The 17,072-nt window shown below is 27.5% G+C and overlaps 1 protein-coding gene across 3 annotated transcripts in view; it reads left to right on the plus strand.

Moving 5' to 3' along the window:
* LOC102674833 (SAM and SH3 domain-containing protein 1-like) overlaps positions 1 to 4,665 on the plus strand; it is a 487,706-nt gene extending 483,041 nt beyond the window's left edge. For 2 of the 3 annotated variants that reach the window (XM_006617352.2, XM_006617354.2), the window contains 3 exons: positions 130 to 345; positions 1,423 to 1,573; positions 2,359 to 4,665. In XM_006617352.2, coding sequence (XP_006617415.1) covers positions 130 to 345; positions 1,423 to 1,573; positions 2,359 to 3,095 — 1,104 coding nt within the window. In that variant the 3' untranslated portion in view covers positions 3,096 to 4,665. The remainder of the gene's footprint in view (positions 1 to 129; positions 346 to 1,422; positions 1,574 to 2,358) is intronic. The other variant, XM_006617353.2, reaches the window with a different exon arrangement.
* The last annotated feature ends 12,407 nt before the right edge of the window (positions 4,666 to 17,072 follow it).

Raw genomic sequence — 17,072 nt, forward strand, 5'->3', positions numbered from 1 at the left:
TAATAATGAATCGCGAGCATCGGATTCGATTCCGCGTACACTTGGCTCGAATTAGAAATTGTAAGAGGTTCTCGAGGTTTTTCCACGTGGAAAGTACGAAGCGAATTGCAACTGTGGCTTTTGTTGCAGAAGGGAGACATCATCGACGTGGTACAAATGAACAAGAGCGGGTTGTGGAAGGGTGTTTTGCACAACAGGATAGGCCACTTCAAGTTCATAAACGTCGAGATACTAAACGACAGGGTTCCAAGGCGCGGCGAGCCTGAAGGGCGGGGGAAGTGGGGCCAGAGGTATAGGCAGAAGCCCGGTTCCGTTCAAGAGCTCTTGCAGAGAATGAATCTTCAGGTAGAGAGCAATATCTTGCCACGGCTCGAACAAACTGATTCGCATTTGCATCGCTTCGAATGCAAAGCAGGGAAACCTGCTTTTATACGTTTCTTTATTCGCCTGGACCTCTCTCTTTTCATCCATATCCCACCATCCCAGTTACCCTCCCTCGCGTGCACCTTTTATATCGCTTACAATACACAGTTCCACGAAAACTTGGCGTGTTCCTTTTTTCGTCGACACTTTTTTTTTCTTTTTTTTCTTTTTTTTTTTTATATCCATCTTCCTCCTTTTCTTATCTCGTCCTATCGATTTTCCCGCTTCCCGCTTTTATCTCGTTCTTATCCTGTTCTCGAATGTTACCGGTGATGAATGTTCAACTTCCTGCTCTCGTTAACATTAGAAATTTAGAAGATGGACATATGTAAGAAGATATTTGTGCTATATTAAATTCATTCGATTAAATAATTAATGGAATTGAATGGATCGCATCATTAAATGATAATAAATAATGATGTAATCAATGTAAATCTATCTTTGGAATTCTTAATTAATATTAATTTGTTTTTTTTTATTATTATTCTGGCTATAAAGTTATTCAATCATACTTTAGATTATTGATCGATAAAGACAGAATTATAGTTGATTTACTACTTGTACATACATAAGATCACTTATCAATCATTTCTTTTGATATTCTATAAGCTAAATTTTTATATTTCTACGTTTCATCGAGAAATCATATTCCTTTTATATCTGAAGCAAAACTTAAGTATAATTGATATATTGAAATTGATCAATATAATCAATTATTTGATTTCTGAAAAGTCACTAACACTAATTTAAAATTTTGACATTAAAATTTTCAAAAGGAATTTTCAAAAAAGTGAAGCTGATTCTAAATGTGATTTATAGTACTCTAGATAGTTTTTAATTGTTATAATTTTTTTTAACTTTTACTTTAACTTTCTTTTAATACTTTAAATAATTGTTTGTAATGAAGAATTCTCTATTATTATTTAATTCATATTTATTTGATTATGAATTGGTTACACGAAACGAAAATAGAAATAATGAAACTTTGTATTTTTGCAGGAACACATTCCTGTTTTTGTATTTAACGGATATGAGGATCTGGAACTCTTCAGGGAAATTGAAGCCGCGGATCTTGATTACTTGCGTATACATCAGCCAGAACATCGTGCTAAGATACTTACAGCTGTGCAACTATTAAATGATCTTCAATGTGAGTTTCTAGAATTTACATTTCCTTTCCCAATAGTAATTAAATTCGTATATTAGTTTAGTTATCTTAGTTTACCATTTCTCTTTTTTAGTACTAATTTAATTTTAATTTAATTGCTTAATAACAAAATGAATAGTAATTATAAAAATATTTACGATTATTTAAGCTTCTTGAATATAATAATCTTTCAAGATTACTTAAAATTTCGATATAAAATATATTACAAATAGATTGATCGAGCAGATAATAAAATTACAATTGATTTATATTATCAAAATTACATTGATTAGTTTTATCAAAACTGATAAAATAATAAGATAATCTCAAAATTATTAAAATTATTAAAGTGTAACTAACTTACTAAATTAATAAATATGAATTAAAAGATCATAAAAGCAAAATATATTGTTGTTTCGCGTGTTTGTATAGAATTATTTATACGTTATATGAAAAATTATTTCATTTTTTTTGTCAAATTTTATAATATCTCTCGATTTAGAAAAGAATCAAATCTTACAGAGAAGAAATTAATAAAATGCTTAATAAATTAATGACTACAAAGAATAACAAAAATTCGCGATAAACTCATATTTAAAATTAATATCCAATGACGTATTAACAATAATATATACCGCACCTCTTAAAAATATCCTAATTTTCAAACAATTAAAATCCAAATCGAAAAAATACAAAATAGAAAATATTTATTGCATAAGTATTCCCATTAATACCAAAATTTCAGTAGTAAATAGAATACTACACAAGTTCTTGTTCTGTTCTAATAGCCGGAAGCGAGGGTGATTTAGCTTCAAGCTCGGAGGGTGACGAGGTAAGTCGACTGGTCTTAACCTCTGGCCAGACATCCGGCCATTGTTCACCGTTTAATCGTCGCCAGTTCCCGCGGGACTCTGGCTGTTACGACGCTCACAAGAATCCCACTAGCCGGCGAACCGTAAGCCCGGAATCGACAACGACTAGCAAGCTGCCCAGAGAGAACAATCTTGATTCCGCGGCGCCTACGAAGAGCGTAAGCGGCGTCAGCACAGAAGGGAGCACGGTGACCGACAGCAAGGACGACTTCCATCCCAACATACCCATCACGACCAACGTGGCCGGGCAGAAGGAGGGCCAGTTCGATAAATCGCCGTTGCTTCGTAGCGGAAACGTTCGGTTTATCGCGAAAAGAGGGAATTTCGGCGAAACGGTGGTGATCGAGGACGCGTGCGAGGGTGGGCAAAAACTGGGAGGCATGGTGAAGTACGTGGTCGGGAGCGGTGACCTTGGCCTCGAGAATAGCGGAAATATGACAGGTCTTGGACAAAGGGGTTGCCTGAGCGAGAAATCGAGCGACTCGGGCGTCAGCTCATCGAGCATCAGCTCTGCACCGCCACCTAGGGACAAAGTTCTTGCCAATGTTGCCTCTGACTCACCCACCAAGAACTTTGGCAATTTCACCAGAGCATCCCCCACCTCTCAGCCGGCCACCAATAAGAGCCAGAGCGGGGAGGCCAGTTACCAGTAAAGGAGCGATACTGATAGAGGAGGACAGAAGACCGATCCCGATTCATCTTGCCTTTACATTGTATTTTCATAAGTTTCATTGTAAATTATTGTACACTTATTACGCGATAGTGTAAACGCAGATTTTTAAAAGATTGTTAACAAGATCGTGCAATTTCGATGGAGTTCTTCTGCTGTATCCGTAAGTATTCACACATTTGTCCGAAGAGGAATTTTTAACCTTTTCGACAGCTTGATTCGATCAAGGAAGGTATGCATGTAGTATATGAATGTATATTGAGAAAATAGGTTTTCATACCAGTGAACGATGATCGAAATTTCAAAAGGATACGTACATAAACGCGATAGAGAAGATTGCTACATGTTTCACGCTCGTTTGTATAACTATTTTGTAATATACTTTCATTGTCTATTTTGAGAACTAACAAAAAAAACGTACTATCTATAATGAATCTTCGGAGAAGGGTCAACTTGTTGAAACTTATTGAGACAACTTATTGAATATGACTGAAATGATTTATAAAATGTTATGCAGTGATATATCTAGTATTCCTGTAATTCAGTTTATCGAACGAACTTGGAACCAGAACGTAGAGAACGGCTATAAACCGAGAAACGAGCTTAAATGGAAAATACACGTACGGATATGGAATCCTTTCGTATGATTCACACGTTCAAAAACCAATCAATAAATAGCGGTTATTCGGTGTTTAATATTTTATTTCCCCGTTAAAGGCAACATATTTTTTCTCTTGTTTTTTTTTTTTTAATCCTGGAATCGAAAGGAATAACGCTTCGCTAACTTTTATTGCCTCATCGATTCTTTGTCCTCGTTATTCTATAATCAAAACTTCGCGGCTGCTCATTATTTTTTTTTAATGAGAATTCCTTTATCTCGATATTGGATCAAAGCTTTCCACGTGATTATTTTTCACTCCGAGTTTTCTATGACTCTCGGTAAATGAGAAGGAAAAGGGGGACGAGCCAGATATAAAAATTTATACGGCCTCGACGAGAGGAACAAGTAACAACGTTTGTATCGTGCACAAACGGAATAAAATTTTTGGCAGTATGATGAAATATCGAGAGGAGCCGTGTCACTGCCAATCATTTCGTGATCTCGTCTATCGTTTTCGACGCTCGTAATAATTACTAATGATAATATTGTGATAAGATTGCATTTACGTCTAAATAATTTTTGTAAATAGATTAAAGATTCGCAATAGAGGATTCATCTTTGCAATTTGTATACAATAAGCTACAGAGAACAGAGACTAATGAGATGTTTAACGAGAAATAACGAGAAGAGACACGTTGATCTGTCAATTCAACAATTGGATCAGCTGTTTCAGCTGCCTATATGAGAAATGAAAACTTTTTTTAAATTAAAGACTGCCAACAAATTAAAACTTTTTGAACACGTAAAATGTTCGTTTACTATTATTTTTGAGACTAGTTTACTTTAATGAAAAGTACGTGAAAAGTATACATGATTTGACGATTAACAGTTGACACAGAAATATGAAAAATAAGGATTATTATGTAATGAGAAAGAGAGAGAAAGAAAGAAATTTGTCATTGAATCTTATATTTTAAAAAATTTATTTATTCGAAAATTGAAGAATATATGAAATTGAAAAATAATCAAGTTGGATAAAATAATAAAATAAAATAATGTAATATACAATTTAAGTAATATTTTTCCTCTTTCAAAACAAAGCTACATTATTAACTTTTTTGCATGAAATAGTGATTTTCTCAAATTTCGAGACAGAAAAATTATAGTTAATCAATAATTACCAAAATAACTTTTTATAAAATTATTTTATCCAATCTTATTGCAACTAATTGATTTTCCTAATGTTTTGAATTATATGTATTTGAATTATTAATTTTTCATATGCAAACAACTACATTTACTAGTACATGATCGACAATCCCCATCATCGATGCAACTTAAAAGTTAAAAAGTTCTTCGACAAGATGGTAAACTGTACATGTGTATATTGACTATATACCACAAAACAAAACGTTCAAAGTTACAAAGTTTTTGTATGTATATATACAGCACACATAGAAATGATGTTTTATATTGAATCCAACCTTTGCCAAAATTTTAGACTATGACAAATCTATACATAAAAATATACATATGTTATATATCACACCGTTGGCTCTTATGTACATCTTTTGTATAGTGTAAAATGATCGATGAATTTAAAAAAAGAAAAAAAAAGGCGACAGAAGAACGAGATCAGGAATGAAACTCGAGGATGGAAAATTCGTGAAAGAGGAAGAAAAAAAAAAGGAAAAATATCGAAAGGACAGGATTATCAAAAATAACGATCTAAGAACTTCTATTGCATATGTAAATAGAATATATTAAAAATATATATTCGTTTCGATAGAGCGATTCGACGACTATCCAAAATGGCGGAGACTGATGAAGCAAACGTTAGAGAATCTTATAGACTTTAATGAAAATGCATGTTTACCTTCTTCATTATTATCGATTTACAAAAGTAGTTTTAGGAGATTTAATCCCCTTTTTGTAACAAGTCTTGTTACGCTTTTTTCGTACGACCATTGACGAATAGAGCATCAATTCTATATTAAAGAAAAAAAAAAACTTTATAGAGATATATAAAAAAACTCTGAATACCCGTGATTCAACTTTGGGCAAAGAGGCCTAAAAAAAAGAAAAAAAGAAAAAAAAATATATTAAAATAAGTTGATACATACACACATACATACACACACGCATACACTTACATACACGCTGCTTCCAAAATAGCGATTGTTTTATAATACGTACTTTATCGATATACCGCATTAAGTGATGTTGTATTGCAAGGTTCGATCATATCTGAACGATGAAAACGATGTTTGCTTGTGTTTGATTCAACTGCTGACATCAAGTATCGTCTGTAATGTCCAACGAAGGCACACACTATAACAGGAAATTTTAATGGTTTTTTTCGCAATAAAAAAAAAAATAATAAAAAATAAAGAGAATAATCCAAAGCCAAAATCTTCGTTACTTCATGTGCACACAAATTACGATAAATGATATAGTTGGTCCGTTCCGTCGAGAATAATATTGTAGAGAGCGAATCAAAAAAAGAAAAAAAGAAAAAACGAAAAAAAATGTAAAAACAAAACAGTAAAGGATGAATAGAAAAAAGAGAAAGAGAGAAAGAAAAAAGAAATGCGCGCAAAAGTGAGAGTGTGAAAGAGAAAAAGAGAGAGAGAGAAATGGAATGCGTGGAAAAAATATTAAAAATTAGTAACATTTTGAGAGTATGATTAGATGCAAAAAAAAAAAATAATAATAATAATTTTATTAGTTCGAAAAGTATGCAATGTTTGATGTAAAAAAAAAATCAGATTCGTTATAAAAATAGATGCAGTGAATTATAATCGAAAATAAGTAATTTGAAAAATAGTTACATGAAGGTAAAGATGTCTTAGTAAAAGAAGAAAAAAAAAACGTTAAGTGTGTTTGTGTGCGATTTGAATTTCGTACTGAATTGAACGAATGGACGATCCGTCTTCGTCCTGTAAGGATCGATTATTTAATGGTGGACACCGTGAAGCCGAAGATCTCTGAAAAATCACGGTGTCTAGTGATTGTCGCTAAATCGCTAGTAAAGAATGAAAGAAAAGAAAGAAAGAAAAAAAAAATTATTAAGCATCTACTTAGCGGTCTAGTCCATTTTTTCTTGCAAAGTTTACAATTTGATGCGATATATGTATAATGTACATAAAGTAAAGGGATAAAACACACACACACAGGATTAGGGAATGGCAATCGCCACAGCGTGAATTGCTGAACATTTTTATAAGCTGATTTTTGTATTTATTGATTAATTGCGGGTTTTATAGAGATTAATAAATTCGTAATTCTTATCGTCTCTCAGTTCTTGTATGGTTTCCAACAAGTGTTAATTTATTGACTGTGAATAGAAATAAATGACGAAAGATTCAAACGAAATGTTGTTATTTCTTGTCCACCTTCTTATAAATTATTTTTTTTAAAGCTTTTTTGGTGATTAAAAAAAAAGGTAAAAATTTGTAATTTTAGCATAGATAATACTTGTTAAATAAAAGAAAAAATCCTATAGAAAAAAAAATAGATAAATAAAATGGATCAAAAAATTAATTTCCAAAGTTATAAATATAATTATAAATATAATTATCTATTTTTATTAAAGCGAGTAATTCTGATTTAAAAAACAAAAAATTATAAATAACGAAAATTTAGTATTTTCAAAATTATAAATTTAATTAAATTAAATTAAATGACTTATTAAAGATGTAATATATTAAAATATAATCCAAATTTAATATTCTTAAAAATTATACATATAATTATGCTTATAAATATATTATATGATTTTATATTGTATTATATGTAATATAATATTTTATATTATATTATATTGTATATATCTTATCCTCTAACAAGAGAATTTATTATAATTAAAAATTTTATTTAAATTACATTATTTTTAATATTTTTATTAATCATACATATAAAAAATTAAAAAAATACCATCAAATTTTTTCTTTATTAGTTTGTTATAAATTGATCAAAAAAATTTTATTCAATTTTATATACTTATATATCTTTGTCTTTTGAATTATACCATGCTGCATATTTCTTCATACAATCTAGATAAAGAATTTAAAGTATTGGAACAGACATTTCGCATATATCATCCTAATACTATTTTATGGGACAAGTCTGGATCATCCCTGATTCGGCACCTTACTCCAGTATTGAATCGAACAATTGTAAATGTGATATGCAAAATCTTTAACAAAAAGATATCTCACGAAGTTTATATTATTGTTTATTTTTTTTTTTTCTTATTAACTAATAAATAAAGATCATAATCTTTTTTTAACAATTAGTAAATAATTGTTTAAAATATATTTATATTATTTTAAAATTTTAAAAAATAAGCAAAATAGGAATTTTCTTTATAGATAAACTGAACGAAAACTTCAAATTTTGTTATTAATATAATTATAATTTTAAATTTTTCTTTCAAAATAAAAATATCTTATAAAATGATAAAATTATTGTTATTTATTATATCTTTTTTACCTTTTAAGAATATTGATTGATTCTCAATTCATATCGAAACACGATTAATTGAAACATGAAAAAATGAAAAATTTATAAACTAAAATGTATGATCTAAAATGCATTTTTTTTTTCCAAAAACGACTATCTTACAAATTATAGTAAATAAAAAAACTTCTGATTAGAAAAAATTAGATTTACAAATAAATAAATGAATAAGAGTAATATAATATATATAATGTATCTACAATTTAAATATTAAATTAAAAAAAAAAAGAAAAATTTAGTCAAAAATACGAGAAAATGCTAAGTTATCAAGTGTTAAACCAAGTGGAAACGAAGGAGGAACGAAGAGTTTCGCAAACGAAAACGTGGAAAGTTAATCAGAGAGAATTTAGCCACTGCACTGTTTCCATTTCATTATTCGCTCGGTTGTGAAAAAACATTTCTCAGATTATTACGCGCGAGCTTTTAGAGATGAAAAATGCAGGAAAATACGCTGTCAGAGTGCAACGCTGGCCTTTTGAATGAGGGCCTCGTTCACCGAAAAGTGTGTCATAAAGGGGATACTCGTCAGTCGAATGAACTTTCAAAGAAAGTGTGATAAAAAGCGTTTAGTAATGTATGTAAATGCACCCTCCGAGAATCATTTCGAACGTAACGGCGTGTACGTGCCTATTCGTAACCTTTATTTCGGTACCCCTAAGAGAGCCTCGAGCTTTACTTTTACGTGCGAGTAGATTATGGCGGGTAATAACTCGGCCGGAGTTTTCTTTCCTGGTTAACAGGGGGCGCTCGCCACCTAAGTAAATTCGTTGTCCGTTGGGGTTGAAATCTAATTTAACTTTTAGAGTCACCCGGAGAAATTACAATGATTTCCACCGATACGGGGATTGCCGCGCGTGTAAGTTTCCTAACTTCGCTCTATTTCCTAATTTTTTGCTCGGCGCGATGAAACGAACCGAAAATTTGTTAGCTCTCCAGTCAGTTTTTTTGAAAGAAATGTAGAAAGAAATTTAATTTTATAGGGTATAGGTATCGTTATCTTTGAAATCACTTCTCTGATTCTAATTCTATTTTCTTATTGATTCGAGTTGATAAATATTGACACGAATTTTCTATTAATTTTTCTATCAATTGATAATTCTTGGTTAATGGTTTCTAATTTTGTTTATACGTAAAAATTATCAAAGAAAAGAGAGGAAATTATATTTGTGAAATTCGAGTCTATTTATCGTTTGATACATAATACAGTTTAATTAAAAATTTCGATTTTTTTCCTTTTTAGTTCTTTATTTTCTCTTAATATAAAAAAAAACAAATTTTTATTGCGTTTCGTTCCATATATGCAATTAAATATCTAAAAATATCAAGGAAAAAGATATCTTGAACAGGGCAAACTCACTTATTGTTAGATAGAAAAATTTAATGGCGTTGCGTGGCGAGAAGAACGATTCATCTTCTCCTTTTCTCCTCACCGAAACAATTTTCAGTTATTCTATGTATTCCGAATCGATGGATTGCCGCGTGTGCTCCAACAACATCAAAGGGATCGTTATGGCGAAGGAGAGGATGAAAGGAAATAGGGGGAGAAAAGAAGAAGTTGCGGAGACCAAAGCCTTATACCGTTTTCTGCGGGGACGAAATCGTCCTCGAAAAGGAAAAACGATTAGGAAAAGAGGGAAGATCGTTGGAACACGCAATATTCCATCTCGTAACCAGAACTTGCCCACTTCACCGGATATTCTTGGACGTATCTTTCCGGTGTCGTCGAAAATGATGGAGGAAGGGGATACCGTCCAATGGCGATTTCAAGGAACAGTAGCCAAAGATATTATTGCGGACATTGGATACTCTTGGAAAGTAAAAGAAAGAATAATTCAAGATTGCAGCGTATGATAAAGACAAATTCTCTGATATTTGATCGAGAAAAGATTTCTTTTTTTTTTTTTTTTTTTTTACTGTCTATTTAACGTGAAAATTATTAGATTAGTAAAATATTTTTTTTTAAATAAAATTTTAAATCTGATTTCTTATGCTATATTGGATTTTGTCATTGATTTTAATATTAATTCTTTTTATGTCTGTATTATTTACATAATTAGTTTCATTATTTATTGAATATTTATAAGATTTTAATTGATTAAAATTAAATTTAAGGTATCTTTTTATATTTTGATAGTTTTACTTATTCTTTATTTCATTAAAGTGAAATTTTTAAACTTGTGATAATATTAACATATAGATTAGTAATAATAATATCAATTTAATTCTTTTATTTATAATATTTTAAATTTTATTAAAAATTTTAATAAATAATAGTTAATCGATTTGTATAATGATATAATCTATAATAGTAGCTATAAATAAACTTAAATCTTTAATAAAAATATATATATATATTATAAATAATAATATAATAATAAATAATAATAATAGAATTTCTATATATTGTTAAATGTTCTCTTTTGTATAAATTTCAATTTTAAATTAAAATTAGACGAGAATATAATTTTTGTTCAAATGTGGTAGTTAACTAAACTACGTCCAAAGTTGTTACATGTCACATACTAATGGAACGAATATATTACGAGCTACATCACGACAATAGACCAAACCACAGGAAGCTAATTATACTCATCAAAGCGTATCAAATATTTACGTAATTATACAATCACGCACTGGTACAACCGCTATCACGTATTCTTCACATAAATGAATTACGATAATACAGATTACCAAAATTCCTCCGCAGAAATCAATTATCAAAAAAATTTTTTTTAAAAACAAATTTCGTAATTTGTAATTTACAAAAAAAAAATATTTACAAATATAAACATAAATTAAATTCATGATACATTTATTTTTAACTTTTATACTCATTTTAATCTCTAGAATCATCCCTTAAATTTACTATATTGTTCAAACGATCCTATATATGTACCGATAATCGATAATATACATAAATTATTGAAATTTTTATAAAAAAATTCTTCTATTTAAAAAAAGAAATATAAATCATTCTTTCCCGGTCACAATCAATAATAGTAAAAAAAATATTTCAACAGATAAACCATCTATTTGTCAAAGACTGAGCATAAGAGACAGTCACAAATGGCTGCCATCGGTATAAGAATTACTTTCATCACGAGATTACGTGAAAGTAAATCGCATACATATCTCGACGTGGATCTCTTATGGATGGATGTTTAAGAGGAAATCCGTGGAATGATGATCGATTCGTTAAATTAGAAGTGGATTACATTTTTCGTCCGTTGGATTTTTGACAAATACCACGAATCTTTTTTCCTGGTTTAAGCCAAGAACGAAGGCTCAGTGCAACAAAGAGACCACGTAATATCGGCAATTGAATCCTGGCGAATAGAGTGGGGAGATTCGTAACGGGATTTTCGACCGCCTGTCTCGCTCAATACGGGATAAGCCACGCGGACTTTTCAGACTGAATGAAGTCAAGTGGTATCGAAAGATTTTTAAAAAGAGCGATCAATCGACAATGCACGAAACACAGTCAAAGGCTTGATATATGATTCATCAGATACATTTCGGCCGACAAACCATTTCCTTTCTTTTTACCTTTTTGTTGGCTTTAGTGTAAATAAAGAATTGAATTTATAAATGTCTGTATTGTGTTAAATTTAATATCTGCAATTTATCGCGGAAATAAAAGGGTTGAAGTTAAAGATTGTAAAAATATTTCACTTTAATACGTTATATCTTCAAATATCTGCGTTATATATATAAAAAAAATGTTCTTATATATTTTATACGTAAAATCTTAAACTCTATACTTTTATTTTGTATAAAAAAATACATTATGCATGAGTGAAAGCAATAATTTTTAATGGAACTTATTATTTCCTAGAAGAAAATATTCTATAAAACTATTTGCTTAAAATATATTATATATAAATATACATAAAGAAAAATATAAAAATATTTGGGAATGTTTCATAGTTTTGAAATTGATATAATTTTAAAAATTCAAAGTATTTTGTGATTTCAGAACTTACAATCGGATAATAATAACAAATTGTATTATTTATATTATAATTAAAATTAATAAAGAATCTTTTAAGATGTTTTGAAATATTCATTTGAAATTATAATTAAAACAGAACTATATTGATAATTTCTCGAAGCGAAGATAAAGGAAGAAAATACATTGATAGGTGAGAATCTTCCTCTGGAATGATGATGCAAAATGTCTGTCCATGTTCGATGATATGTAACGAGATTTTCGGTCATTCGTTTCTAACGATGTTATAATGAGGTTCGACACTTGAAATCGATCACAGTGAAGTGCTTCCAAAAGGAAATTACGAAATAAATCCGTGAGAACGATGCTTGATCGAGGACGAGAATCTCTTCAGTGATTGTCAAAATCACTCATTTCAACGAAGGCTTTGCTTTAATTAAAATTTGCCAACGTTGATAACGAGGATCGATCGTTGCTTGTATAAGTTTCTATGAATAATAAGAAATTGGAAAAAAGAAAAGAAAAGAAAAGAAAAGAAAATCTTTATCTACTTTAGGTTTCAATAATTATACAATATTCTTAGAATTTTATTATTCATTCAATAATAAATATGTAAGGATATATTTATATATGTAAAGATAGTTGGATAGTTGCATTCTCAAATATCAACAATTTGTCAAATATATTTATAAATGGAAAAAAATAAATATAATGAAATAATTCATTGTTAATACGAGGAAAACAATTGTAAAGCTATTAAAGTTTATCATATTTATTATATCTGATTAATTATTTTTAAATCGAAATAATTTAATCTCCAATTTAATCTCTGAAATGGAATTATAAAAATGTAATATGGAATTAAATTTTAAATGGCATTATTTTTCCCTTTTCTATTCTACTGAATATTCATTTATTCTATACTCTTGATCTTTGTCAAACTGATTGAAGCAATTTGATTTCTTTGTCAAGAAAAATCTCAAAAAATATCAAAAAAAGAAAAAAATGTTGAAAAAATAGGAAGAATTAGAACGAAAGGACGATGAAATTAAATAAAAAAAAAAGTAAAATCCATAAGACTTTCATTCAGTTCAAAAATTAATTAATATAATTCAATAATCCGATTGTTTAAATAATCCAATCGAAAACTTTAAATTTAAACTTTAACTTTAAAAAATTAAAATATGCATATCCAATAAATAATTAATCTGACTTGATGCAGTTATAATTGATTAAGTTAGGTTCATTTGCTTTCTAACTTTTTATTTCTAATTTCTTCATCTGTATAAAATTATATTTATCTAGAAAAATACTGATTATATCACTAATAAACATTAATAAGTATAAAAAGATATTAATAGTAATAAATAAAAATTATTATAGAATTTTTACAATTTAGAAGATTTTTAATATTTTTGAAAAATCAAAAAAGATTATGATCTAAAAATAGATTCTACAATACTAATATATACCTATTGTAAATTAAAAAAATTTTAACAGATTTTTATAAAATTTTGCAATATAATAAAATATATAAATATATAAAAGTTAAAATATATAAAATAAGCAATATATAAAAGTTAAAAAATTTCTCTTTTTTAATATATTTTAATAAAATAATATTATTCGATAATTTCTATAAAATTGACATTTGTATTTTATTTTTAATGAATTCTCTTTTCATTTTTATTTATTTGTTTATTTTATGTCAATTAATTTAAAATGTAATTGAAAACACGAAATGTAATTATTTAAGTTTATATTTATTTATTTATATTATTAAATCTTAATTAAATATAAAATATCATATTTAAAAAATATAAAATTTTTCCAAAATGATTAATCTGTAAACAATTTATATATTTTCAAAGTATATAATTCATATTCTAATTAAACTTATAGAACGTTTATAATTATATATTTTAATAATGTAAAACTAAAATAATAAGAAAAATTTTGGTATATGATATAGTAAATGATCAAATGATAAAAAAAAATTGATCTAAAAATTCTTATTAATTGATTAAAAAAAAATCAATATTTTATTTTTATATATAGACTTTATAGCTATGTTTCTATATATTAATATATTATTAACAAATTTTAAGAATTTTATGTGTATATATAAATATTATATAAAGAATTTTTTTAATTCATTTTTAATTTATAAAAATTTTTCTTATAGTTAATATAACAATATTTACATTACATAATATTACAAATATTACAAATATAATTATTAATATTTCGAATTTTTATTTTATTTTCAAAATTAATTTTAAAAGACATTAATTGTGTAAAAATCGACATAACATCGACATAACATAAAAGGAAGAATTTCCATTATAAAACGTCGAATTCGTAATAAGAGTATTTTGTAAAGCTACTATTGCAAAATACAGGGATACAAGAACAGGAACTTGCGTTAAAAGACGTGTATGTATATATAAACATAAGAGAGCAAATATCATCCGTAAGTGTTTTCTTCGTCTTGCATTTCTTGTTCTCTCTCGCGTCTTAAAATTTCCACGGAACGCTTTTCATCGTAACCACGTTTTCAGTGGCCGAAAAAGTAAGAAGCATCGAAGAGCATAGAGAAGATTGAGAAAACGAGGAAGAATACGAAGAAAGGAGAATCCATTCAGACAGTTTCCAACTAGTGGATCCCTTGGCAATTGACTTTGATTCCTTCGACTAATACGAATTTCAATGCTGGATGAATGCTTTACATCTATATCAAGATAAAAAAAAAAAGGAATGTTTTTTCGACATTCATTGATATTACGAAATATTTATTTTTAACGATAAAAAATAAAATTAATTTTCATTTTATCAATAATTAAATTCTATAATTCAATAATTATTTTTTAATCAATGGATGAAGATAGTTATAAAAAAAATTATTATATCATTATATTCTATTATAATTAATTAAATTATTATATCGTTATATTCAATCTAACTTCAGCTAGATCCAAGATTTTAAATAATAGAATTAAGTTATGATTGAAAAATAACAATAATCTAGAAACATCTTTATTTTTATTTTTCTTTTTAAATTAATTCTATTTCTAACAAATTTATTTACAACTAATGATTTTATTGCATTAATATTATTATTGTATAAATCTGAATTTCGCTTTTTGCAAGATGCAATCGTCAATTAATTATGAAAAATGATAGCTAAATTTGGATCAGTGAAAGAAAAAATTATAAAATTTAAGAATCAGAAAGACTGTTAAATCTTTCCAATCATTCTGTTGTGAATAGAAATACACAAAATCTCTATCGTATTAATAGGAATCATTTGTTAATTTTATATTTTATAAAAAGAAATTACTTTATATCATATTTATTTTATATTATTTTATCTATTGTTATATTGTATATCCATCATATATATATATATATCCATCTGAAATATGGATTAAACTAACAAGAATCATGATGGCGCTTGGAGCCACCTAGCAGCAGTAATCGGTACTATAGATCGTTGTGTATGCCGATCGCCACTTCCGTGCAGTAATTTGGTCGTGATCGTGGCCATCTAGCGATATTAACACGTACTAATAGTCAATCGACAGCCGGTAAAACGTATCATTCATTATTTCATAGAAATTTATTATTTTATTATTTTATTAAAAAATTTTTTTGTAATTTTCACATAATATTTCATTATTTCAATAATAAAATACATAATTTCAAAATTTAATTAGATAAAGATATTTTTATAATTATAAATAACATGTATAAAAACTATAGAAAGTATTAATATTGAATCGATTTTACAAATAAAAATAAAAAGTTGATATATAAAAATGTCAGTTAAGTCTTTATAAGGAATAAATAGTAGTTTAAGTTGATATTAGATGAAATAAGATAAAGGTATCTACTTTATTTCCGTCTCACTTTTTCTAACATAAATTAAATTGTTCGTAATTTAACAAATAAGCCTTAACCGATATTTTTGTATACCAATTTTTGTATTTATTTTGATCTTAAAAATATTTCACGAAAATATTGACATTATATTATACAGTAATGTATAATGAATATCTTACTAAAAAAAATTAAAATCTATTAAAAAATTTAAAATATTACAATATTTTTCTTTTTTTTTTGGAAAAGAAAAGAAAAATTGATAATAATCAATTTCATCATAAATTTTTAAATTACTTTATAAACTATTATAAAATTAAAAAATTTTATTAAATAAAAATCATCTTAATCCAAAGATTTAAATCCTATTATTAGTCAATATAAAAATAAAGGATATCAAGTATTTTGGAATAGTCTAATAAAAATATGATATACTTACATATAATTCCAACATATTATCATTGTAAACAGCCTTTGCACATTTTTGTTGAAAGCATTTCTTCGTTTGAGCAAACAATTTTTCGTTGTGTACACTATCTCGTATCTGCGTTCTCCCACTAAAGTAATTCGAGAAAGTGGGCTGAACTAAATGGATTGCAATGTCTTGCGGTCTTTTGCACAGTTTAAAACGAATGAATGTGCCAAATGGATTTATGTGAAGTTTTAAAAACTGCTCTTTTCAAAGACATGGCTAAATCTTGCAATAGTAACAACTGTTGAAAAAATAATCTTGTATATGAAAAAAATAATCTTGTATATAAAATGATACGATGATTACCACCTGTTTTGTAAAAACTCTTCAGAAATCATGCAACTTCAATTAAATGTAAACACCTATGAAAAGTTGATATATCAAAAAAGTACAAAATAATAATTTAAGCGTTACAATTTTAAATGTGTTTTGTCATACAAATTGGACTATATATCAATTATTTTTATTGTTAATATATCAAAATACATTTAATTCTTTCTGTATTTTTAATTTTTAATAAAAGTGTATATACTTTTTT

The sequence above is a fragment of the Apis dorsata genome, unplaced genomic scaffold, assembly GCF_000469605.1.
Source record: "Apis dorsata unplaced genomic scaffold, Apis dorsata 1.3 scaffold_303, whole genome shotgun sequence".
Classification (NCBI taxonomy): domain Eukaryota; kingdom Metazoa; phylum Arthropoda; class Insecta; order Hymenoptera; family Apidae; genus Apis; species Apis dorsata.